At 40.3% G+C, this 25,506-nt stretch overlaps 1 protein-coding gene across 1 annotated transcript; it reads right to left on the bottom strand.

Moving 5' to 3' along the window:
- Positions 1–1,029: 1,029 nt before the first annotated feature.
- On the bottom strand, positions 1,030–24,890 carry fgf22 (fibroblast growth factor 22). Its single transcript, XM_031749602.2, has 3 exons — positions 24,074–24,890; positions 3,222–3,325; positions 1,030–1,772 (listed from the first exon to the last, which is right to left on the bottom strand). Exons 1-3 carry the CDS (start codon positions 24,444–24,446, stop codon positions 1,578–1,580), a joined length of 672 nt encoding a protein of 223 aa, XP_031605462.1. The 5' UTR covers positions 24,447–24,890; the 3' UTR covers positions 1,030–1,577.
- Positions 24,891–25,506: the final 616 nt, after the last annotated feature.

Here is a 25,506-nt window from a genome sequence, read left to right as displayed (position 1 = left end):
ACTGTTTGTTCTGAGAATCTCTTGTTATATATACACACGGCTTTTAATTTCTATTGTGGAAAACTGCTTATGATAAATGGATCACAAATGTACCAACATCCAGTAGTAACACAAATTGAGCTGAATATGGACTGAATATTATTTTCCCTTATTTTAAACAGTAGGACTACAATCCAACAAAAAAGTCAACAATAACAATAAACATCAACTTCAAACAGTTAAAGAGTATAAAAGTTTTAAATATATTAAATGTTCTATTAGCCATGTTGTCGAGAAAACGTTAGAAAGACTTGAAAGAAGCAGACTGTAAAAACCATTTACTATGGTGTACGAAATTAATGAAGCTGCTGCTATGCAACGCGGTGTTTGCCTACTGCTGCTAGAAAGCGTTAAATGAGTCAAAGCAGATGTCAGCGATTTCACGACAGAATTAAAGACCAAGATTCAGAGACTAGATGAAGCTCATCGCATGTTCTCTGTGATCTGATTTCTAATCTATTAACTGTAGGTTGAATGAGAGAAGCAGAGTGACAGAAGCATGCACAGACGTTGAAAGGGCATGTCAAGAAATCCAGCATGTTATCCCAGTAGTTAGCTTAGTTCCTGTCATGTTCTTGACATATATCAACATATACACACAGAACAGTACAACTATCGTTGTGTTTGAGTCAGTACAATTCAACTGCATGTCATTATCTTTTTTCTAGTGGTGTCAGTTTTTTCCCAAGCAACAGTGAACATGTATAAAATTTGTACCAAGGACTTAGCTGAGGCTTGAGGTCATGAGTAGAGGTTCCCCTTTTTCTTTGATTCTTTGGAGTGTTCTCATTGTGTTTATTAACCCATTCATTGTGTTAATTTATCTCTATTTTTAAAAAAAAACTTTTCTATAATTGTTCTATTGCATATCCATCCGTCAGTTCTCTTCCAATAATCCTTATCAGGGTTTGTTGCATAATTGTGTGTGAAAATATTATTTCACACACTGCATTGAAAACAGAGCTGGATGCAGAGCGAATACATTAAAAAAATGTTTTTCAGGTTGACCTGCACATGATGCAATGTACTGATAAATTCACATGTGCTTTTTTGTGAGGCTAAATATGCAGCAAAATGAAGCCAAGCTGCTGGAACTGAGCTACTATGCAGATGTTTTTAATAGTAGAATTTGATCCTGCCCACTGACTTATAAGGGTCTCTTTTAATAGTGATGTGTTTTCTTCACAAATCCAAATTTTATCATTTGAAAACCCCTGTCTCACTATCTCCCCTTCTGTCCTCTCACCTCAAACATGTGCGCTACAAACACAGGTGGTTTGGTGGCAAGATAGATGTCTGAATGTAGCGTAGTTCTACTGTATTTTGCTGTATTACTGAACATCATTAGAAAATGCAGAAAATAACTTAAGAGTAGATATTATACTACCTCTACAAATGTTACAGACCTCAGCAAATGTACATTTATGTGACAGGAGGATGGAGTAATAAAAATACACATTGTGTCACAGCCACATCAACACTAGTCCTCGGAAGGAGGTGAGCCATCCAGTTGTTGGTCAGAGTTCAGACTTGGACCGCTACGAGGGGAGCATAGGCAGGAAATGAGTAGATGGATGTCTTCGTCTAGCCTTGTGACCTCGCCTCGGTTTACCACGCCCATTCAGCGAAACAAACATTTGCCTGCCGCTGTGTTTCCAGCGAAGCGAAGCATATGTATTGTAGCCGTTCTCCTCAATGCGCTCTTTAAACTTGCAGCTCGGGTTGTACTTCACCTGTGATTGCAGGAAGAAAGAGAAGAGACTTTAAAGAGGGTGTGAGCAATTAACCTGCTGCTAACAGCTGACTGCTGTTCCTTCTCTGTACAAGGCCAGCTTATAAGTGCACAAAGGTTAATGACAGTTGTTGTAGTAAAAGATTTCCAGGTGTTTGCAGTATATACAGTGAGTTTATCCACTGTAATGATCTGGGTTGTTTTTCTCAGGTAGTGGAAGTAAGAATTAAAGGGTTGGTTAACCCAAATTTGAAAGGAATTTCCCAATCCTCACCCTTTAGAAGACATTCACCTCTTAAATATCTTTTCCATCAACTCTGCGCAGTTTGTTTTAGTGGATAGGAACAGGCTTTCCATTCCAGAAACAATATTCTGGTTATTTGAGATATGTTTACGCCTGACATTTTCATTTTCTTTGGGACCATTTTCTAAAAAGTGATCTTTGACAGAGACACATGATGGTGAGTTCTGTGAAATATCTTGGTTAACTGGGACATTATTATTGGAAGGACATATTCATTTCTGTTCGCTTACGTTGAATTGAAATCTTAGACACAAGAGCTTAAAACGCTTACAAATGTGAAAAGGCGTAAGTGTGACGAAGCGGGTGACTGGTGTGTGTCTTTATTTGTGATTTGGGTTAATTGAACCTTAAGTGTTCTCAGATTAATCACAATATAACAATAAAACAAAGGTTTTTTCTTAAAGGCACCTAAAAATTCAACCTTCAGCAAAGCCACTTTTCCACGGGTGGTTACAGCTTCTTATCAGTAAGGGTCTCAAAAGTCGCAGTTACAAGAGGCTCTGCTGCATTCCCTTTTCCAGATTGTTATCAGGCTCCTGTAACGAGGCCTTCTCTGTGATAGCATCGGGATAAAGTGAGCATGCCGTGATTCATCTGCCATTTTGTAAAGTCCACCATCGGGTCTATTTATGTCCTATTTTGTGTGTTAGATGGTCGGAGGCACTTGTCTTATCACTCATCCCTGATGTTTTCGTCTTCAGGCTTTAAGTACACGAGCTAGACACCACACACCTCAGTTCTGAACTGTGCTTGATTTTAACAATGAGTGGTGATTACTTTTGAAAGCTGCGGTGCAAAACAACAATTGGCAGATGGCACGCAAGGACTTACATGAACCCAGCTGGCTATTTGTCATTGCTGGTTAGGTTTCTTTTCTCTGCTGTCTATTTTGATGGTGGAGCAAGCCAGCTCAAGCTTCTGTATAGTCAGACAAGGTGCAGGTGTACAGCCATGATTGATTATAACAGTCTGACATCTCTCTGAACTTTCCATCAGAAGATTTCTCAGATTTTCCCTCTCTTCGGGAACATCAAACATAGGGTGGCATTCATTTGGGACTCATATATATCCTGCAACCCCAACAACTTTCCTTCCCTGTCCAGAAGTCTTGACCTCCAGAAAAATGTTGCCAGGTTGTATACGCACCGATCCAAAGAGCGTGCCTTTCTTGGACATAGCTAAGTACAGCCCGGTGCTGACAGATTTGATGGCAACAACTCCCACACTGACAGATCGGATTTCCATCAGGCCTGGAAAATAAAAGGAGAACAAGGGGCAGGATTAGAAAGATCCAGATTTGGGAGCTTCTTCCATCAAAAGCCATTCTATCATTAGTGATTAGTTTATCAGACAGCCATATGCTCTGAGGAGAGAGAGTCCAGGACAAGAGAAAAAGCTCACATAGAGCAGGACATGTACAAGAGTCTCACAAAAAATTGCATTCCTATCAGATCACGTCAGGGTTATAATTATATTTTCATAAAAGCTTAATTGAGCAATTTTAAAAATGTACCCATGGATTCCAAACTGCATCAATGTTGTAACAATCATATCAATGATTGTTACAACGGTATGAATATCAATCATACCATCTACTGCTACTACATATATCAACTATAAGCCTGCAACTATTGGTAAATGTAAGTATTTTGTTGATTATTTCACTGATTAATTGAGTAATCAGTTTTTAATGAGCAACAAAAAAATATTCAAAAGAGAAAAAACGAACATATGGGTGAAGCATTCATGATTACATGGTGATGACTGAGCGCTACAGAGCAGGTTCATTAAACAAAGCATCGAAGCAAAACATTTATGTCAAGGATTTTTTATGATTGAGTTATTTGAATGACTTGATGAATCATTGCAGCCCTACTATCAGTCATATTTAAATGTGAACATAATCATCCTGCCGAACTGCATCCATGCAACTCTCCAGAAGCAGCCCTCACGTTCATGCTTTGGTCATGCTGCTGTTGTTTACTGAAGGACATAGAACCTGCCTCTGGTGGTAACTTATGTCACCCTGTGAAAATCTCCAAGATGAAGGGTTCTACCTAGTTGTTTTTAGAGATGTCCTGTCTTACCACAGCGTCCTTAATAGGAGCTAATTAATGGAGATTAATGCTTCTTTTGGTTTTTCTTCCTTAATTTACCTGCAAATAATCTCAAAAGCGCTTTGATGTCTTGGTTTGTTGGGTGCAAATCCTTTTTTCTTATGCCTTGTAAACCAGAGAAGCAGAAAAGATGCTTTCTTTTCTGTTGCTAAAAGGCCACTGTTGGATATTTGTAAGAAAAAGAAAGATTTCTTAGCTTTGGACAGAAGTGGGTATACACAACACTAGATCAAGGTGCTGAAGTTCTGCATGAGCTAAAGCTGGTAGGAAATGAGTGATGGTGATGAGTCATAAAAGCAGCAGTGGGCCACAGGTCTCCCAAATGACCAATCCCCTTCTGTTTTGGTAGAACCACAAGTCTTGTACAGGGCAGTGACTGAACAAAGTTCCTGAATAGTTCTGATGAAAAAGAAATGCAAATAACAGAATAACAGTGGCTTTGCAGGTGCTGCACTGTACTGTGTTTTTAAAGTCTGTTTATTTGTGCAATTCAGAATTTTTTTTGGCGCTTACAGGACGGTTCAAATACTTAGTGCAATTGCTAATCTTAACATGCTTTTAGACTAAATAATAAGAGTTGCAATAATAATAATAATACACCTCCTTGATTTTTCAGACCTGTTGGATCCTGCTTAATATACCTCTACCTATATTGCTCACTAATAATGGAAGTATACTTCTTCCTAAACATAGACTAATATGAAAATTCTTCAGCCACCCCTAATTTCATTATATTTTGTTTCCAAGAAGCCAATTTTTTCTCAAGGAGGCGAGCGAACCCAAGTGTCTTGATCAATAGTTCTCCATGCTTTCTGACAGTCTTTCAATGTTGTTCACTGCTTTTTCACTCATTTTCATACAGTCTTTGTATTTGACCATTTTCATGGCAATTTTTTTATTCATTAATCTACCTAACACTGGCCTATGAATATTTCAAAAATGAAAAAAGGCTCCATAGTCAAGGGATGAGCCAGTGTTTTCTCTACACATAATTGACAACTTAGCAAAGAACCGTTTGTAAATGATATCTTTAGCCATTTTGTTACTAGGAGCCTGTCACAAACATTATTTGTTCTCATTTCTGTATTTGAATTTACAGTTTGACAGACATAAAATAATATTTTTGCACCAACAAATATTGCTAAACAGCTATTAGTCTAAAACCTGATACATTTCACCATGGTGTGCAGCGCATTCTTAAAAGATTTGAGGAAACTAGACAAATAAAAAATGACTGACAAATTGAGGACAATAAATGAAGTGTTAGGCCTTAAAAACAATAAGATGAACTGTATCTGAAAGTCATGTACTTAAGAAACAGGAAAAAAAAATCTAGACCTGAGATATGGCCTAAGAGATGCATCTGGCTCTTCAGTTGATCCATCTACTGTTTACTGAAGCTTCACCAGAAATGGTCTCAGTGGAAGGTGTCTGTCAAGAAGTCATTCTTAGGGAAAAGACTGAGGTACGCCAAATTACACAAGAACCTGACTGAAATTCAGTTCCAGTAGGAATGTTGGAGTGAGGTATCCAAATTTGAAATTTTTGGATCCAATTTGTACTAAGGAGATCAGTACAGAGGCACCCCAACCCTCACCATGGATAGTAACCAAAACCTTTCTGTCTGTGCACATTTGTGCATTTCAGTATTAAAGAAAAAAATGATAGCATCTCTTTCTAATCATATACAAATGACAGCACAATACAAAATTGCATATAGCAATACTAACTGCTCCCCAGGCTGCTATCAGTGCCATCAGACTAATGTTGCTGCTCTAACACAGAACATCTGCAGTGCTCCAAACATAAGAAAAAAACACATACATCTTTTACATTTTAAGCACAGAAATATCTGACATCAGGGATTTTTACACCCTGAACATCACTAGTCTTGTTTACCAAGTGAAGTCATAGTCTATATGCACTGATACAAAGAAGTACAGAGTAAAAAAAGGAGGGGGTAAAGTACACAAACACAAACCCCTGTTGAGTGTTTTTCTTCTCTGACTGGAACACGTAAATTAAATCCTCTCTCTGCTTGTGCAAAGCTGCAGGCAAGGAGTCCATCCAGGTATCAGCTGCCCAGCTGCACCCGCATCATTCCTCATTGTCTCTGATTCTCCAAGAAAACATTGCGACTTTGATGGTAGCCTCCTTTTTATGAGTGCTGTTTACAAACACCGGGTGTGCTATGGTGGCACCTGGAGCGTGCAAGGGACTCATCAGCAATTAGCTGAGCCTCTGCTGGTGATTGTTGCACTGCAAGGGTTTATGGGGGATTAGTCCAGGCCAATGAAAACCGCTGGTGCCTGAAAGTGGTGCCAGCAGTAATTGTCGTTATTTGCTGGCTTGAGTTCCAGGCACAGTAGGTGTGATGGAAGCATGTTTGTTACGTCGGAGACAATGCAGGGACCTGAATGTAAATAGCTACGTTTGCTCAGGTTTAACATATCGAGTTTAAAGCAAATATGAGTAAGGAGTATAATTATAAAGGGCCTTGAGGCAATTTGCCGCTATAGAAATAAAGTTGAATTGAATTTTAATATTGGGACATAAAAAATAAACTATATATATTGAAGAACTCATTGTATTTTTTTCTTCTTTTAATGGATCTTGCAATGGGATTGGGCATTCTCTAGAGGGAATTTATTAAGGAACACCTTAAATATTCTCCTGTCCTGCTCCAGGTCTCATGCGCTACACTTTATTCAGTTTATTCGTGCTCATTGTTGTAGCCGGTAGACACAAAAGATCTGAGGACATGGAATGGGGATTTCACATTGTCTAGAAGAATCACTTGGGCTCTGGACGCTTGACCACACATCTATAAAGACCAGTTAGATCCATATAACTCACAGTCCCCCCTTTGAAAAGTCACTCCATTGTGCTCAAAGCCTGAGAAATCAGAGTGAGGTATTTCAAGCTATTAGAGAGCTTATTCTAACTGCTGAAATCCAAAGGTCAGTTTGGTGGAGTGCTCTACGCTCACAGAAAGAATAATATTGACATAGGTTTACAGGCAGTATGCGTTTTTTATCTGTAACTGTTGTATTGATTGAAGTCAGTTTGCTAAAATTAGATAGTCATGAGGATATGGCCTCTGCAAATGAGATTAATTTCTGTTTGACAAATTGCCCCTGTTTCTGGATGTGTCTAACATTTTGAAATTCAGTAAGGCAGTGATTCAGTACTTCATAAAACGTGTTTTGATTGATCGCTATACTTCGAGATAATGATATATATAAATATTTCAAAGTTGTGAGCAATTTCTTATTCAAAAATCTGCTTCAAATGTTGAACAAAATCACAGTTTGACGGAAGAGGGAGAAACACAATGAAGACAAATTAACTCTTTGTCAGTGAGTTGCACTGGAAACTGAAGGTCACTTCTTCGCCTCGTTCTGCTAAACAAGTATCAACTGATGGCCCCATTGAGCTCATGAAAAAGGCACTTTTGGCTTCCCACTTGCAACTGGCAAGATCTCTTAACCTTTGACATGTTTTGGCTGGGACTGTCAATAAGCTCAAGCTGCCATTACAAGCAAATCCTGCACTATACATGTCTAGTCAACTGTGGACTTGCCATTTACTTCTTCTCCATGGGTTTTTTTTAAAAGCATAGAAAAAGTCTTTTACTCAGTCTCTTTTTACTCTTTCTTTTCTTTCCGTCCCCCATTTTTTGGACGTTAGCCCATCGTCAGATCATTCAAGCCTTCTCTGACCTTGGAAAAAAAGCAGAAAGGAAAGAGAGAGACACTCACAGGGTTTCCTTTTGTCAGACTCATGGTATGGGGGAAGAGGAAGGAGGGAGTACAGGATGAAGGTGCTGGTTATAAGATGGTGGCCTCGGTGGTGGGGGCAGAAGCGTCCAGAGCCCCTCCACCCTACTCCTCTACAAGTCTTTGTTACTCACCTGAGAGGTGAAGAGCTAGACAAGATCTTATTAATGACCGAGCATTTTGAATAGGGCTATGCAAACTGTGGCAAAATAGTTCCTTCCATCACAAATTTAGAGTAGAAAAGAGTGAAAGACGGAGCAAAAAAAGAATGGAGAAAAAAAGATATTTTTCTACTCCTTTCCTCCTGTCTTCTTTTTGTTCCTTTTCCCAGGTCTTTAATTTCTTGGGTTGCCCCCTTGAGCCGCCCTCCATGGCTCAGTGCTCGACCAGAGCAGAGCCTGGGAATCTTGGAGTTCCCGCTGTGCTCCTGGTCTTGATTGACATACCTTTTCAATTATTTCACAGTTTGCTTGCTTTTTAAACGAAGAGGGCCCTGTTGTTTTTTTCCTTCTGCCCTTCTTTTCAAAACAAGCTTTTCATGTCGGGTTCAGGCTGCCAGGCCTAATGGCTGTGACCAGCACCTTTGATCTGCCATGACCCCCTCAAAGGGTCTGGTACTGGGCAAAGCAGCCGTCTGTGTGTATCGGCACAGACAAAGGCTACATCACTCACTATTCCTTTAAACACCTTGAGAGATTACCATGAGAACCAGCTTTCTAGTGGAGGCCTTGACAGGTGCAGTGATATGGAAACTTGCACGTTGAGCCCTGAATGTACAGTAAATAATTTGGAGGGTCTTGTCGGAAAGGAAAGTTTTGCTTGGCTAATCCCAGATTTAAATATTTAACATGCACCTGCCAAAATACAAATATGCTCCAGCAATTTTAAGGAACTTTGGGTTTTTGGACACCATTGGAAAAAAAGATGGAAAAAATGTAAATAAACACAAATAACTCATGGTGAAATTTGCACATTTAATATGCGTGGAACAAAATCAAACCTTTCGTTTATAGTAAATCCAGAATGCCTCTTTGATGGCTTTATCCAGCTATTTTTGAAACTCAAATTAGACACAATATAAACTGCTCTTTTCAGGCCTTTTTATTCATTCTTCACTTAATCACTTTTCATGTAGTCAACTGAGCATGACACCATGAATGCTAACAGGAATATCCTGTTCCAAAGTATGCATCTTTATCTCGTTTTGTGGAGTTCATTATGTCAAGAAAAAGACAAAAGACACGCAAAATGTGTGTTGGAGATAACAGTTCTGATAAGTTTGCTTAAATTTAACCAACATAGTCATATAATTGTGCTACAAACCATCGGGTTGGTTTAAATGTCATCTTCCTGAAAAAGCTGTAATTAGAACAGACTTGTGATTATTCTAATGGTAATGGTGCATGACAAAACATGCATGGTTCATGGCTCGTGGTTCAATCGGGAAACTTTCTCTTCTCTGCATGTTAGCTCTCTTAACTGTATAAATAAAGGGAACAGTTTAACCTGAAATCTAATGCACTTTGGACCAACATTACCTGCAACCAAACAAACTCAGGCCACAATTCCACATTTCTCATTCATTTAATAAGTAATGGGAAATAATAGACCAGAGGTCAAAGCTGATGTCTTGACAAGACAACCCCAATAATTATATGCAATGACTGATTATATGACCAAATAGCATTGCTAAAGCAGTGTAATCAAATAGTAAAGAGGCAAACAATAGCTTGCTAGCTTCTGAAATTTAAACACTTCCCATCGATCTTATTGATCGGTAGGGGAAGGACAGTCTATTTATAAGGCTCATATATTAGAAGTCTGATATCACTGCTGGAACGCAAGTGATACTAGTGCAGTGATGATCTCATTGCAATGAGTAGCTAATATGAAAGCTGATCTTCTATTTTATTTGTAGATTTTGACAGGACATAAGAAAAAAAATATGTATAGTGAGCAGTTGGTTTTAAATGGTTTGCAATTTGAATATGTATAACAATCCCTCGCAAAGGAGACTTCAGATTATCAGTATGTTATGTAGGGTATGGTTTAGTTAAACTAATTTCTCTGATTAACCACATAACTTTGAAGGTTGATTTGACATTCGCTTACTCATTTACGTCTATTTCAGCCTGCAGACCTAGACTCTGTGATCTCTAGATGGGGGTGAAGCACAAGCTGAAAACCTGTGTTAAAGCACACTATGCCAAATATATTAAACGTGAACTGTGACTTAAGGTTTCTTCCAGTGAATTTTCCTTATCAACCAAATTGTGGAACTGGGACAAACTCATCACGTTTCTCAGTTGCCGGATTGTCTTCCATTCCTCGGTAGTCCTTGTTTTCATGTGTTCTTGGTTTCCAATATTAATCACATGCTCACAGATTAACATGCCTACTTCTACATCTGGAAACCACTCACAGAGTGCGTTCTTAAGGACAACCAGTTTGCTTTCTTTGTCCAGTGCGCTGCGCTAAGCCACTTGAACCCGGTCCTCCTCAGGATGAGGAGTATTACAGTTATCTCTAAAGTGAAGTAAACACAGTCAGCTATCTGCTTCTTTGTACACAATAGGCTGAATTTTTTTTTTAAGTAATGGAATTATATTGTGGGTCAATTATAGCACAAGCCAGTAGTAATAATGTTAAAGTGGCTATAAACAATGCTTTAATATGATGTGAAGTAAACTACTAACAATATTTACATTTAAATAAAGAGCTTACAAAGCTTTCCTCAGCTTCATGTGAGTTTATGAGGTTTAATTATTCATCATCTGCCCATCACACAACTTTGATTCAGGGTATTTTTTGCCACCAAATGGCAACAGCACAGATTTGTATGAAATCCAGTGAAACTTTAAACAAACGATTCCTCCAAGGAGAAACAAAAGAGCGAAAAGAAAAACATAAATGTTAATGTGTGTATTTCACAGTTGCTTTATATTCAAAACTCCTGAAATCCAAACATTATCAACAGATATCCAAGGAAAAACATGCGGTAATTAACATTGTAATGTTATTGATATATTGTCTGAAACTCCTGTAGCACTCTTGGTCATAGTTCTGTGAGTTATATGCCATAATAATTGCTATCTTCTGCTTTAAGTAACATAATAATCTCATGTTTTAACTACTATAATGGGTCCTATTATTCTTATTCTTATTGCAATGTCCAAAAAGAAAGCCTCACAGTCAAATGCTATGCTATGCTTACTTCAATAGGCTCATCCAACATCCATGATCTCCCAGTCAGACCACTAACCTCTTCTCACTAACCTCTTCTCCAGCACATCCCATATTCTCAGTGATATTAAAGTCTGGAATCTGTGCTGGCCAATCCATGTGAAGCATTCTTTCACAATCCTAGCATTGTCATCTTACAGCCATGCCATAAGGCAAGAAAAAACTCCCAGTGATGGAAAATGTGGTCATTCCATATATTTAGGAAGTCAGCTGACCTCATTTCTGGGGGCATTTAATCCAGTGGAACTTTATATTCATTTTCATTAATACATACACACCTTTAGTTGAGTCAGTGTTGACTATGTTTCATCACCGTGACATTTATTTTTGTTTGAATGAGTGTGATCAGGTTTAAAATACAAATGATGCAATCCCGCTGTGGCTTAATAGACCAACCAGTTCTGGACAGCAATATAAAATTTACAGTCTCTTTAAAAGGAGCTGCCTCTCTGAGACTGCTGTTTCAGGATTTATGGATATTGTGTGTGTTGTATATGAAAGCAACTGTCAGTCTATAAGAACACCGTCATGCCTTTCTACAAACTGTACCTTCCCTTTTCTCAATGTCTTTAAATAGTCAGCCTGATTTTCACTGTCCTTTGTGGTTTTGCTGTTTCATTCTAGTTATTTCCTGGCTAGGTCTTCCTCTCCCTCCTTACTGGCCCCTTTGCAATGGGTCTCCGGACATGCATCATACCTATTGACTCTTACAGGGCTGGAATGATTTATTTCATCCTTTTACCGGCAGCTATAAGATATGTCTGCTCTGAGCTAAGCCGAGTGGGGTTGGGCTATTCGCACGCACAGTAAACATGAAAGGCTGTGACACACAAACACTGAGTTTGTAGGTTTTTAGTGTTTTTTTCCCCCCACAGGGGCAGGAAAGTAAATAAAAACCCTAAAAAAATCTCTAACATACTGAGTTAATGAATTAGCCAACCCTCAGTCATATCATCCACCACGTGTGAGTCAAGGAAGCACATCCAGTATGCTGAAAACCTTGGCCTGAGATCTGATTCTGTTCCTTAAATGAGCTCAGACTGTCTGAAAGCCTGAACAGTGTTTCTCTTGCTTAGTTTAGCTTTGAATTCAGTCAGATGAAGTCATGAAGGCTTTGATCAAACCAAATTGAAAAAAATACACAACTAAGATAACAGCAAAGGAAATAAGAAACAGGGTTACATTTGCACCCTTTTTCTTACGCACTTGAACTTCTGCAGATGTAAACATGCTGTCAGTCTCTTAATTACTCAGCACACACGTATGCATGTGTGCTGTCATTTAAATATAACTGTATACAAAGGCCACTAACTCAGGGAAGTAGGACACAGCGAAACTGGTTTGCATGTGTGCTTTCTGTCCAAATACATTCCCTTGTATGTGGCCCATCCTGTCAAAAGAAAGAAAAAGGACGATGGATAGAAAGAACAGGAAGAAAGGAGAGAAAAGACTTGCAGAGGGTTGCTCTTCCCTGCCCATGTATCACTTGCTTTCCCACATTCCATTAAACTCTCAGGAGAGATGAGGGTGAAGATGAGACTGATAAGATTCTGTCTTTAAAAAAAAAAATTCAGTCCATATTCAGTGCCTGGGTCTTATTTTCAGCCGTGATTTTTCTACTACTACTACTTCTATTATCATTATTATTATTGTTATTGTTGTTGTTATTGCTTTTTTCTTAGCTTTTTACAGCCCTGCAGCAATAAGTGAATCAGTTTGTGTAAATTGCTAATTTTGCTGATTTCATCCACAAAGTCATACGAGCACATTACAGAGAAAATTCAAAAATGATTTGAAGTGCTGTCTTTCAGACGTTGTTGTGTGCAGGCAGGTTTTCAGACCACTCTACCTCCCTGTCGCACTGGCTACTGAGGGAGGTATAAAGCTGAGCCGATCTACCTCTGGGCAAGCCAGTGCGCAGGTTTTCGGAGCCTGTGAACAAGCCGCATGGTGGTGATCTGCTGAAAGCTGACTCCCACACTCCCTCGGCCCCAGCCCCGGCCGCAAGGGGTGACATTCTCTCACACACAATCCAGAGACCGGTCCTCTTTCAGGACTCACACTCGGCCCAGTTACCCCCACCTTTTCATACGGTTGTGCTAGGAGAAGTACTCCAGGGATTAGCCCAGTCAGGTCTTTCAAAGGCCATTAGAGCAAATTACAGGTATCTTCTTACCAGTGCGCTGGGACAGGCCAGGTGAGGGGCGTAGAGGCCAGGCAGGAGTGCAGGGGTCAGCTTGGGACAAAAAGACAAGGCCACCCTGGGCCCCACTCTATCGGAGTGTCTCCTTGGCTCCACAAACTGGTAGACCTGCATCTATGAATGGCTCACTTGATGGGACCTCAGAGACATTGTCTCACTACCGTAACTTTAGCCTTTTTTTCTTAGTACCCTCTACCCCCACATCTCACTCTCTCCCTGTTGATTTTCCCGTCGTTAAATCGATGTGGGCATGGGTTTGCCCACATAAATGATCACACAAAATGACTACAAAACGCAAAATCTACATGACTTGAACCACGGTGGGTTAGTTGATACTCACCTGATCTACCGTGGTAGAAAGGATATAACCTGAATGCTGCAAACACAAATTGGTATGTGCATTACAAAAAGACCTGGCATCAGTTGAAATCGAATTTGAATAACATTAACTATTTCCACTTGAAAACTAAATTTAACTTGTAATGGCAACCACACAACCATTAATGTGTGGTCTGTCAATGTATCAGTATGCTGCAGGCGTCGTGAGACTGATTCTGTTGATAAAGTTGTAGAGATGGCCAAAGGGAGTTCCGCATCCTGCCATTTTCTCTAGACTACACACAGACACACACTCTCACCCACACACGCATGCCTTTTGGCCACTTGTGCCGGCCACACTCACATACACATACACACATATATGCCTCACCCTATCCCAACCGGTGGATGACAATCTAGTGGAAGAGCTGCGGAAGTGTTTCATTAGCCAATTACCGCTGGTAGATAAAGCCTGCGTTCCCACAGTCCGCAAGGTTGGGGGGTCAAATGTGACCAATTACCCTCCATCCCCTCACAGGACAGATTAGCCTGTCTGATTTATCCCCAGACAGACTGACCCAATACTCCAAAATCACCATCCACATCTGGATACGTTGTGTGTGTGTCAGGGGAGGCAGCTGTATGTGTGTGCATGTGAACAATTTCACTCCTCATAAACATTGCTTCTACTCTTAATAAAACAATGAAATGCACCAGCAGGAGCTAAATGAAAAGTGAATTTAAAGACGATAACGTGCAAAGAAAATCTTCATTTGGCAAGCCAAAGACTCTGACAACACTGCGCTCTTCTTTACCACACACTTCCGAGTCATTAGTGTGTCTAGAGGTTCTGTCAGCATGTTATCCATGGTTGTTATATCACTGAACACAAGCTTCCTTGGCCAAGCAAAGCTGTGATTGTATGTAATGGAACTTCAATCAGTTCATTAGGGACCCCCAGGATGCCGAATCAGACCCTACCAAACCCTAAATTTATGAGTGCAGATGGGGAGGCAAGCTAGCCAGAAGAGGGTATACTAGAGGACGACTGGAAGGTTTGGGTTAGTGGGGGTGGAGGCCTGCTGTAGTCAGACTGAGGGATTGGAGAGGTGAAAAAGGTTAACGAAGCCCACAGTGTGCACCACTCCTGTTCGTCTGTGCCTGTGTGGTACCGAGTGGCTGTAATCTCCGACCAGGAGGCATTCTCTTTAATCAGGGAGGGAGACCAGGGAGAGCAAACTGCCTCCAAATCATGCATCACATCCGTAACAAGCGGACGACAAACTATCAAAGGCTTCACAGATAGTTATGAGCTGATCTGCCTGCCGTGAGGTTTGTGACTCACAGCTTCTGAATTTTCCTGAACTTTAAGATACCCCAGGAGGGCAGCAGGGATGGCGGGATCCATGTTAAACTGAGGTCATCTACCGTGCTACTTAATAAATAACACTAAGCAGGTGAATTGCATCTGTGTCTCATATGGTTGGTTGTTCAGACCAGATTCAGTGGGTGTAAGCATACTCAGGGAAAGACATTGTTTTTGCTGGTTTCTACCCTCATTTTTAGGATGCTCTGGCGAAAAAGATATATAAAGATCACTGATAGTGGAACCAACCAAGCAGCTGCAGTCACTTTCAACTAGATTTAACCTTTGAATTTGAGTTAAAAAGTTTATTAATAAATAAAAACCCTGAGCTAAAAGTGTGTGCAGGCAGGTATGATAGATGCACCTTAATTGCCCACTTATTCAAAAAATGCATGCATGCCGTATTAATGCCATGTTGGAGTCAGTAATTACAAATGCCCCAACTTCAATTCAAAATCTAGGAAATAATTACAATTAAAAGACCTTTTCTGTATATTTCTTCAGGTTTGAAGCTTAGAAATTCATTAAAGTATAAAAACCAAACAAACATCCTGAAGTTTTTTATAGTATTTTTCATTGTAAATGCACAATATTTCATAAAGGGGGGACACTTGGCTACTTTTACACATCTGGCCATGAGAAGACCTGTGCAGCCTGAATGTGCAACTGAATACAGTAATAATCTCCGTCAAGCAAGCCTTCCTAATTTCAAAAATAGCGTCTCAGGTTGGACCAGAAACTTGATCATTAATGTTAAAAGAAAAGCAAAGTGGGAGATTAAACAGGTCTACTGAAGGTGTGATAGTGGGCAGTGCATGTTTTTGGTGCTTAACACATACTAACGACAGAAACAAATGTCTTGTCCTCTACTGCAACAAGGCTAATAAAATGATAAGAGTACTTACAAAGTTTAAAACCAAGCGACCTTTTTAATCTCAACAATCAATCCAAGATAACGTGAATGGTGATACATTGTTGGTTGGCATGTGTATATGGCAGTACTATTATATATTATTTTTAAATAATTGTCATTTAAATCCCACATAGTTTTTGCAGTTTTCCAGTCCAGTGTAGTTGTTCAGTAGTAGGCTAAAAAATAAAGAAACCTGATTTAGTTTGGAGAGTACTGCCAACTTTAGGTATGTGCATATGCAATTCAGGTGTGCAGGTGTTCCAGTGACTGAGCACCAGGACACAGAATATTCTCTGTGGCCTGAGCTCGCCCCATATTTACATTATTAAAATGAGATGGGCATACAGGAGGTGACAGAAGGCACAAGAGTGAAATCAGGCAACCTGTCAGAGCTGTCACTTGCTCCACTGGCCAAAGGGCCCTGACCTCAATCCTATCCGTTGCAGGGGAGGAAAGGTGGAAATGGATACAGCTGGAGAGAGACGGTGACAGGTAGGAAAGGCCAGCAGTCAAAAAGAGAATAGTGAAAGTATGCTTTTATTGATATGTACAGACTGACATTCATATGTATTGCGTTTCACATGCATATGAATATTTCTCTTTGGTCAGGTGTGGACAGCTGCAGAACAAAAAAATAAAAACCATTCAGCTCTGAAAATCCAGCCCATTCTTCCCTATTTATTCCAAAGTAGGTCCAAAATAACAAGGCAAGAAGAACGATGGTGCAAAGAACCAGGAGCTATAGAAATGCAATGTGATGCATGATGTGGACTATACTGTTTCAGCTATAGCACTGCAATGCTTTGTACCACCCTCTGTGTTCTAATGAGGAACGTGGCCTTTCAGATGAGAAAAACATCCACGTGCACACAAGCTCGCACATGTCAGTGCGCATGCAAACACACAAACATGCATGCATCCGAACTGAGTGCAAGGTAAGGTCTGGTTCATATTAGCCATTAGGGAACGGAAACGCACATCTTTTTCAGCTTAGGGTCCACTTCATGCTCCTGCAATGGCACACGTATAAACACAGGCACATGCGTTGGGAACATACACGCACATTCAAGGAGCTGACATGATATTCACATCCTGCCCATGTTCATTTAGTGAAATGGCCTCAGAGATAAAAAGCAGGTATGGGTTGTTTGTAATGCAGTTCAGACAAGACTCTGCATGGTCTCAGGATGTTGGAATGCACGGACTGAACCAGAGTTGCTGTTTTTAGTCTCTCACATTTGCATTAATTATCCTACTACTACTTTCAGGAAACAAACTTAAAACACAATTATTCAGTCCAGCTAGTTAAATCTATTTCAGTTCAATTCAGTTTTATTTATATAGAGCCAAATAACAACAACAACTGACTCAATACGTGTTATATCGTAAGTATAATGTAAGCATGGTGAAAATAGCCGTAAGGTAACCTCTTTGCCTCAGTTTTTTGAATATATCTTAGATATTTTTGCATTATTTTTGAACCAAATATCATTAAAATGCAGTAAAACTTTTTTGATTTTATAGATTTTTCTCCTTTAAGGTCCAATCCAGCTGCAAGATATATTATATGCATTTTTACCTTTGGTTCCAAATTTGGTAATCCCCTTAACATTCACCATCCAAAGCCAGTTTTAACAGTTCAATTTTGTTAAAATGAGCATTACATTTTTAGGAGTTCTTTGCCAGACTTTTAGTCAGGCATAAAATTTCTTAACATAATCTTAAATTGCCCAGAAAACACGACACACAACATCATGATAAAGAATGTCGAATTATCTCTGACTTTCTAATAACTTTTAGCACTGATGTAACTGCGATTAGCCGGTAGTAGAGGCAAGGTGTGTGATTTTCATTCTGCGGTCGTACACAAAATCACACACATTATGACTTAATTGCCTAACAGCATGTCAATATTTAGCCATGCAGGCTGATAGGCAGCCTTTGGTTGATCTGTTTATGTTTGTGAGAGAGATTAAAATCTGCACGCGCTAGAGCTTCCTTGTGTTCTTGTAACTTATATGGTAGAGAAGCCCCAGATTCACCTGAAAGTCACCTCGGAGAATAGCCTCCAGTTTTATAGCCTCCTATTGCTCTCTCTTATGATAAAACTTATGAGAGGCATACGTGCTTTAAGGGTAACAGGTGCATAGCATTCCTAGTGCAATTCTTCCAGTGATTTTAGGTTAAATGCAAACACCTCTAAACTCTTGTAGCTGTAGCCAGTCAGCCATGACTGTATTTAGGGATGCCAAGTTGTTTCTTTTTTCCCCATCTACAGCAGGGGTTCTCTTTCAGCTTCTTTATTCCTGGGCCAGTGGTTAAACGCCGTCCAACACATGATGTCTGGCTCAGTTCAAGCGGCGAGGTGAGAGGCTTTATTGGAAGGGTCAAAATAAAACCATTAATCTGTCTTGGTCTATCTAAGGTTGAGGCAAGACCGCTTTCCTCTGTCTCAGTGGGCTGATTACGTCAGTGCACGTGTGTGTGCATGTGTACGATTCGAGAGGTAAGTGGCAGCTGCTCCTTCATGAATATTTCCTTTGGCGAATGATTTCAAACATGTGGTGCTGCATGAGTAAGGCTAGCTAGTCGTCTGTTCCCAGCTGATTTAATTAATATGTTTTACACCTTCCACAAAAAGCTCTTACTGTAATAAGAGCACTAATGTGCTCACACTGAGGAAAAGGCCATATTTTTCACTCTAAAAATGAAGTGCTTGGCTGTGAACATGTTCAGATTTGTGTTGCTCTACTGGAAATAATTGTTGCTCGTTACACTGATGTTTAAAGCACCTAAATCATAGTGTAGCTTTTGGAAAGCAACAAGTCTCCTCATGCGAAGGGGATGAAAAGTAATGCAAAAACTACTCATCCTCCATGGCCCAATTAATATTTATAGAGTAGGTAGTCTTGGTCTATTATGCACCTTAATACTTTTCTGGTAAAATCATTTGGATATTGATGTATTTCTATCTTGCTATTAAGTCATTCTCTGCTTTTTACAAACTTAAGGATTACATCGTCAGTCAATGGTGTCAAGGTTCAAGCTGTTGGTTGCTGGAACTGTGAAGTCTTCTCTTTTGTGTTACCTTCACACACCCACAGGATGTCCATAGCTGTGCGATGTTATAAAGGACTTGGTTGTCAGTGCCAAAGTCAGACTCTATAAACCTGCTGATGAACCCCGTAAACCCCAGAGAGGAGCTGGAGCCAGACTACTAAAGGTTGTTAGCTACTAATTGCTACATTTCTAGGGCCCATTGAAGACGTCAAACCCATGTGGCAGAAACCAGGGATGCTCTACTAATTAGCCTGACACTGACACTCTTGTCCTCCAATGTTCCCAGGACAGTGATAGTCTGTAAATTTGTATGAAGGATTTTAACATGTCAGTAAAACATAAATGTGTATCTGTGATGTTTTATGTGGGGTTTTTTGTCTCTTAATAACAGAAACTGCAATTTAAGTATTGATTTCATTTTTTTTTCTCATACAAGCTGTGGTCGTGCCTTTACAGTGAAGACTGGGGGGTTAATGCATGATTCGTGGGATTTTACCCTCCTATTGGCATCCAAAATGTCCACGAATCCCTTCTCAGTTGAGACAACCCAGAGGAAACCTTAATGCCTAATGAGCAATGGGAAGCGCTCCAGCACTCCTCTAGCCTTTAATTTCCACCTCAATACTAAGCAGAGCACGCCCCAGCCCTTCTCCTAGCCTCATTAACATGTGTATTCTTCCAATTCAAAACACCAAAGTACTTCCTTCAGCCAGGTGCTTCCCTCTTTGGCCCCTCCAGCCTTGGTGCTGTTGATCCAGTCACACATCCCCGTCTGAGCTATAGCAGAATTAATGGTGAGTCATGGTGAGGTTAAAAAAAAGGCCAGGGTAGAATAACCCTTCTTCCACCTTTAAAATGGCAGACAGCACAGAACAGACATTTTGTAATATCTGTTGTTTTTGTATGTTAGTGACATTGTCCTTAAAGTGAAACGTGTGTTGATGATGAACATTGGTATTTTTAAATTGTCTCATGCTTTGCTGTGCCATTGCTTTAAAGCGCTGTGCATGCGTAGTCAACTAGGGCTTTAGTATGTCACACAAATGAGTAGCAGTATAGCACATGACTATATACAAGTGATGCTTAAACAGTTCAAATTTGTGTATGTGAAAATATCTGTGCTAAGACGTGCATGACAATGAACTATAAATAAAAACAAATGTTGTGTCACAAACTACTTCTCTGTAAAATGCAATAAATTGAGTTTTACAGCTAAAAAATAAAGATTTAAATTTTTTGCTCCTACTGCACATCCTTTTTTGACACTGTCCATCTAAAAAAAAACCCCAAAAACAAATATATTGTCTTTGCAAGACTGTCCGCCACACTCGTCTCGTCCTTTTATGATTTTAAAATTCAAGTCAGTCTCTCCTTTGTGAGTGACAGTTTCCCCTGTGTATGAAAACTTTGAATAATTTCCACAACATATTTCAGTTGGGTGGAAGGTTTTCACCCCATGGTTTTGCTCCAAGTCAAATACACTCATGAACTTGGAAAACATTCACATCAAACAGTAACATGTTGCACACCAAGGGAAATTTAGTAAATACAACACACCCCGGCTGCGAGAGCTGAGAGGCTATAGAGGCGAAATTAAGTTAGTCTGGCCACAGTGACTTTTTGCAGTTGTAGCGGTGTCACCTTATTTCCTAAGTATGAACTGGCTGATGCTACTGGAGGCTGACCAAGTGTTTGATGATTGTAGCCACACACATCTAGTCCATCTATTTAAAATATAAGGAAAAAATTAAAACATGCAATAAAACATACACAGGGTGGCTTGCCAAAAAATATTTTGTAAAATAGATAACAGACTTGACAATTACAATTACAAGTAGCCTTCATTTGTTAATTAAACTGGACTTTAATAATTACACATGCTGCATTAATACTCTTCTACACTAGGTGCCTATAACTATTGTAATTGGTCACAAACCAGTTGCTGGGTGTGTCTGCGCAGCTGTTGTGCTTCAGGACAGTCTAATTAGCAGGCTACGATTGGTAGTCCATGACAGGATATGATGTGTACCTGCCTCTGAAGCTTTTGTAAACACTTGGGTGTGTTTTTCCCTCTAGATCATTTTCTGCTTTACTATAGTTCAAAAGAAAAACATGTTGTCACCCTCCCTTCTGGTCTCTCAAAGGACTGCACTTTGACTCTTCGTGTGGCTGTTTCAACAACTTATTTTTAGTAACACATAATCTTTTTTTATTATATGTGGAACTATAATTGGAGCATGTAGGTTGACAGGATGTACTCAGATTATAGCAAGATGATTTGTCTCTAGTTTGATTAACAAATATAGCCGATAATTTACAACTTTCTTGATTGCAAAAAAAAAAAAACTTGAGGAAATTTTGTGGATGGAGTCCGCTGTTTTTGTTTCAGTGTGATTTTTCTGTGTATTTCCAGATTCATACTCACATGGAAGAATTTTTTTAGATATTTTTTGGGGCGGCTCATTGGAAATGTAACTGATATACATTCAGGCTGTTTAGTCTGCTTCTACATAGTCGTACAAAAAGAGAATTAAAACTGTCCTTTAACTACAAGGCTGTTTTAATAACTTAATAATTGACTTTATGCTCTTTATGTCACACTCATAAGTCATTCATCAAGAATTAAAACTGAAGACTGTTAAATAAAAACAGGTTTATTTGCCACATACATGTTTTGTATTCTTTATCTCCCTTCAGCCCCGTCCAGCTGTCTCATCCTTTAAATCCTTGAGCCCTTTAAGTTAGCATGTCTCCCACTTGCCTCTTCCCTCAGCTGTTCCATGCCCCTATTCCACTGGGATTGATACAATATTTTCCAGCCTCAATTAGCAGAGAGCCTGTTGACTAATTCCAACTGTTTTTGCACCTGAGAGTTGTGAGCTGGGGCTGGAAAAACTGAGGTTGGTGAGGCGGAGGTGAGGGACGGTGCCTGGGTGTAGCAGGCAAAGCTGTCGGGGCAGCAGAGCTGTGTCGACAAGAGTGTAAGGGCAAACCAGAGGACAGAGTGCTGGGCAGGTGGAGGATGGGGCTAAGACTAGCACTAGGAAATGCTATAGGTTACACAAGTATATTAAAGGCAGAATTAGTACTGGGTCTCTCGGTATTGGTCTCTGTGAGGATCTATGTGTTTTTGCAAGTAGATTCCCACAAGAGTTCAAGCACACCTTCATCATATACATTACACTATTTTTAAATCAGATGGAAAAAATATATCTCAAAAGTTTTATTAGAAATCTTAAAAAAAAGATTACTAATGCATTGTCTTTCATGTCTAGTACCTGATTTATGTCATTTACCATGTATAACTTTCTACTTGTTCTGCCTTCAGTCTATAGCATAGAGAAATCCTCTTGCTCAGGACACTTACAGTTTAATTTCAAGGTCTCTGCAAGAGTAACAGTGCTCTTAAACAGAAAAGGAGATCTCAAAATGGTCTTAAACCAGATCTGTCCCAGTGTGAGTTGCAACCACAGGCTGACCACAAGGTTCATTTTGTTAAATCTAAGGCAAAGCCTACATGACCGCTGGTTTGGCACGGTGCTCAGCTCAGGGTGCAGAACACACCCTCATTCTGTGTGAGTGCCGAAAGAACCGTTCTTTCCACCAAAGGAAATGAGAGGATGATGGCTAAAGTGTATGAGGACATTACATCTAAGGGGACTGTACTTTTTTATTAATGGCTACTACAGCCTCCTAAGAGTAAATGACCCAATTGGCAAAAAGTAAAAAAGCATACATTTCACAATCAATTTTGCTGTTTTTAAGACATTTTAAATGTCAATTTCTTCTTTTTGCCAAATGTCTTTCAGTCCTTCGGCATGACTTCTGTCAAACTGTCAAATACAAGCAAAGTTTGGGAGTAGTATTTTGTTATGGTAGCTGACATTTATTACCACTAATGTGAAAGAATAACGTCCCAACTTGGATATGCCCACGGGTCCAAATTTAACACAGTAATAACTCATCTCAATTTGAATTTATACCAGTGTGTGTGGCTTTTAAAGGTTCTGCCAGGTGACTAATCCCGACAGGTTAACAAATGTCATCCAGTCCGCCGCTTGGAGATCACTGAAATGGTGGCAACAGACTGACTGGCTTGTTAGCTGGACGCAGCAGCTGTTCTCCCCCAGTAGCTGTATGGAAAAACTCTGACTCACCCCCTTGTATAAAAACGCATTAAGAACCAAACACATAAATATTACAGTCAAAGGCAAAAATGTCTCTAAGAGCTGTCCAATAAGTCAGTCAGCCAGTGACTAATGGAGAGGAAGGTCAGATCCAGAATCAGTTCATCTGACCTGGTCAAGTAATGGTGGTTAAGAAACCATCACTGCATGAACAAGGTTTTCTCAAGTGTCCACAAATCATAGATTGTCCGACAGATTACAAACTGAACGACACAGATCTGTCTGAATATGCTCGTCCTGTTGAGCACCGTGATTTGACATATTGCACTTTTATCTTGTTTAACTTGTCAGACATCATGTGGGTTTCTGGGCAAAGCCACACTGCTAGAAAATTTTACATGAAATTCCTACTTGCATGTACACCCACAGAAAGTCATATAAAATCACACCAACAGAGCAGATGAACTGTGAAGATTACAAATCGGTCTGTGTTGGAAAAATGTGTTTCAGATTACACCTGGTACCTATGACTGATGCACTTTCACCACAGTTTTGACAGGTTAATTTCCAGTGAAAGGGAAACTTTTTTTTTTCCAAGACCACTTTGTCTTTCCTCAGTGCCTGCTGGCCCACGAGGAGTCTAAACCATCTCTAGGTTATTCCCTTCCTACCTAGCAACGCTTCCGCCCTGTTCTAAACAATGCAACACAAATTGCTCAGCAGTGATATGACTAAGGGATATCCCCATAAACAGCTGTAAAAGCGAACAGATAAGAAAGTTCAGCCATAAAAATAAATCTGAAAACGTCACAGGGCATCCTCCCTCTGACACAAATTTCAGAACTTCAGCAACTTTTTTTCACTTTACTTACTGTCAGCGTAGTTTTTACGTCGAGTGCCGTCCACCTTGCCGGTTTTGTCAATGCAGAGGAAGAACTTGTTGGCAGAGTAAAGTCGCCGAAGTCGGACGTCACCCTCTAAGTGATTATAACTGCGCGTGTGCCTTTCCAGTGTCCATGAACAGTTGATTCCGCTTGCGAGCACCTGAAGGGGTTCATGCCCTACTCGAGGAGGACAGGCCCCCGTGACGGTACCAGCGGTGACCAAGAGCACGGTGAAGCATGCCAGGCAGAGGGAGGCTGCACTAGGCAGGGGGAAATGTGGACCAGCAGAGGCTGCAGTAGTGGTGGTGCTGAGGGCAGCTTCAGGACAGAAATGAACTGCGGACGCCGTCCATCTGCACATGGTGGGTCAGACTCCCAAGGTGCACCTTGTGCAAGCTGTAGGCATGCTGATGATCAGGAGAAGTCCCTGTGGAGGGAGAGAAGGAAGGGAAGCGGCACTTACAGCAAATCCTCTGGATGTCACACCCGATCTCCACTTTGGGCTGAAAGCGGGCCTTCCTTCCTACAGAATCGGTTTTGCCAGAGTTCCTCCAGTTGTCATCTTCAGTTGTGTTTATTCTTTTTCTCTCCTCCTTTAACAAAGCGTTGCAATTTAACAATCCACTTTTTTGAAGTTCCTCCTTGATGCTGCTCCTTGCTTGTTTGTCGTCTCTTCCTTTGACTGAAGTCTTCTTCACTGGTCCATAATTAAAGTCCTGGGCTCTATGAGGATTCACATACGTGTGTTTGAATGAGTGAGTGTAAATGTATAAGTGCGTTTCTGTGCAAGTTTAAGCATGTGTGCGTGCACCTTGCGATGCTCTGCTGTTTCCAGCTGGGTAGGAACAAGTTGCCTGTCTGAGTTGCTGACCCGTGGCAGAGAAAGAGTTGACTACTTCTAGTGTGTGTGTGTGTGTGTGCGTGTGTGTTGTGTGTATGTGATACTGAGAGAGAAAGAGAGTGAGTGAGAAAGAGAGGGAGTGAGTATGGGAGGTGTTTGTGACAGAGAGAGGTAGCGAGAGTGTGTCTGTGTGTGTCAGAGTCTGTGAGCACAGGGCAGCGAAGCAGTGAGGCAAGCGAAGCCACGCTCTGCTGTGTGCAGTCAGTCAGTCCTCTCTTCTGTGAAGGCAGCGGCTCAGTTGTCCTGCATTTTATCCTGGGCAGGGCCAGGAGAAGGGTGGGGGGATGGGGCCACTGCACTCATTCATAACCATTTCAAACAAATGAGAAGCCTTACATCAAACACCATCCTCATTTTAATCTCTTGCAGAAAACTTTGCTCTGTGAGAAATAGGTAGTTTGCCTTTAAACTTGAGGATTTTTTCCGCTTTTTGTGGTTACAGACACCTGGAAAGGCTCAAACTTTCTTTCAACATGTGAACGGTGAGACATTTTGTAACACAGTCAAATCAGCTCGATTG

Source organism: Oreochromis aureus, linkage group 23 (genome assembly GCF_013358895.1).
Source record: "Oreochromis aureus strain Israel breed Guangdong linkage group 23, ZZ_aureus, whole genome shotgun sequence".
Lineage (NCBI taxonomy): Eukaryota > Metazoa > Chordata > Actinopteri > Cichliformes > Cichlidae > Oreochromis > Oreochromis aureus.
The sequence above is the reverse complement of the archived record's forward strand: the minus strand, read 5'-3'. Positions and strand labels throughout refer to the sequence as shown.

Excerpts from the sequence above, each read along its gene's own strand:
- fgf22 (XM_031749602.2), bottom strand. The coding sequence starts at position 24,446 with ATGTGCAGATGGACGGCGTCCGCAGTTCATTTCTGTCCTGAAGCTGCC. Across the intron at positions 3,326-24,073 it reads ACGTAAAAACTACGCTGACA|GCCTGATGGAAATCCGATCT; the intron begins GTAAGTAAAGTG and ends TTTATTTTCCAG. Across the intron at positions 1,773-3,221 it reads AAGGCACGCTCTTTGGATCG|GTGAAGTACAACCCGAGCTG; the intron begins GTGCGTATACAA and ends CTGCAATCACAG.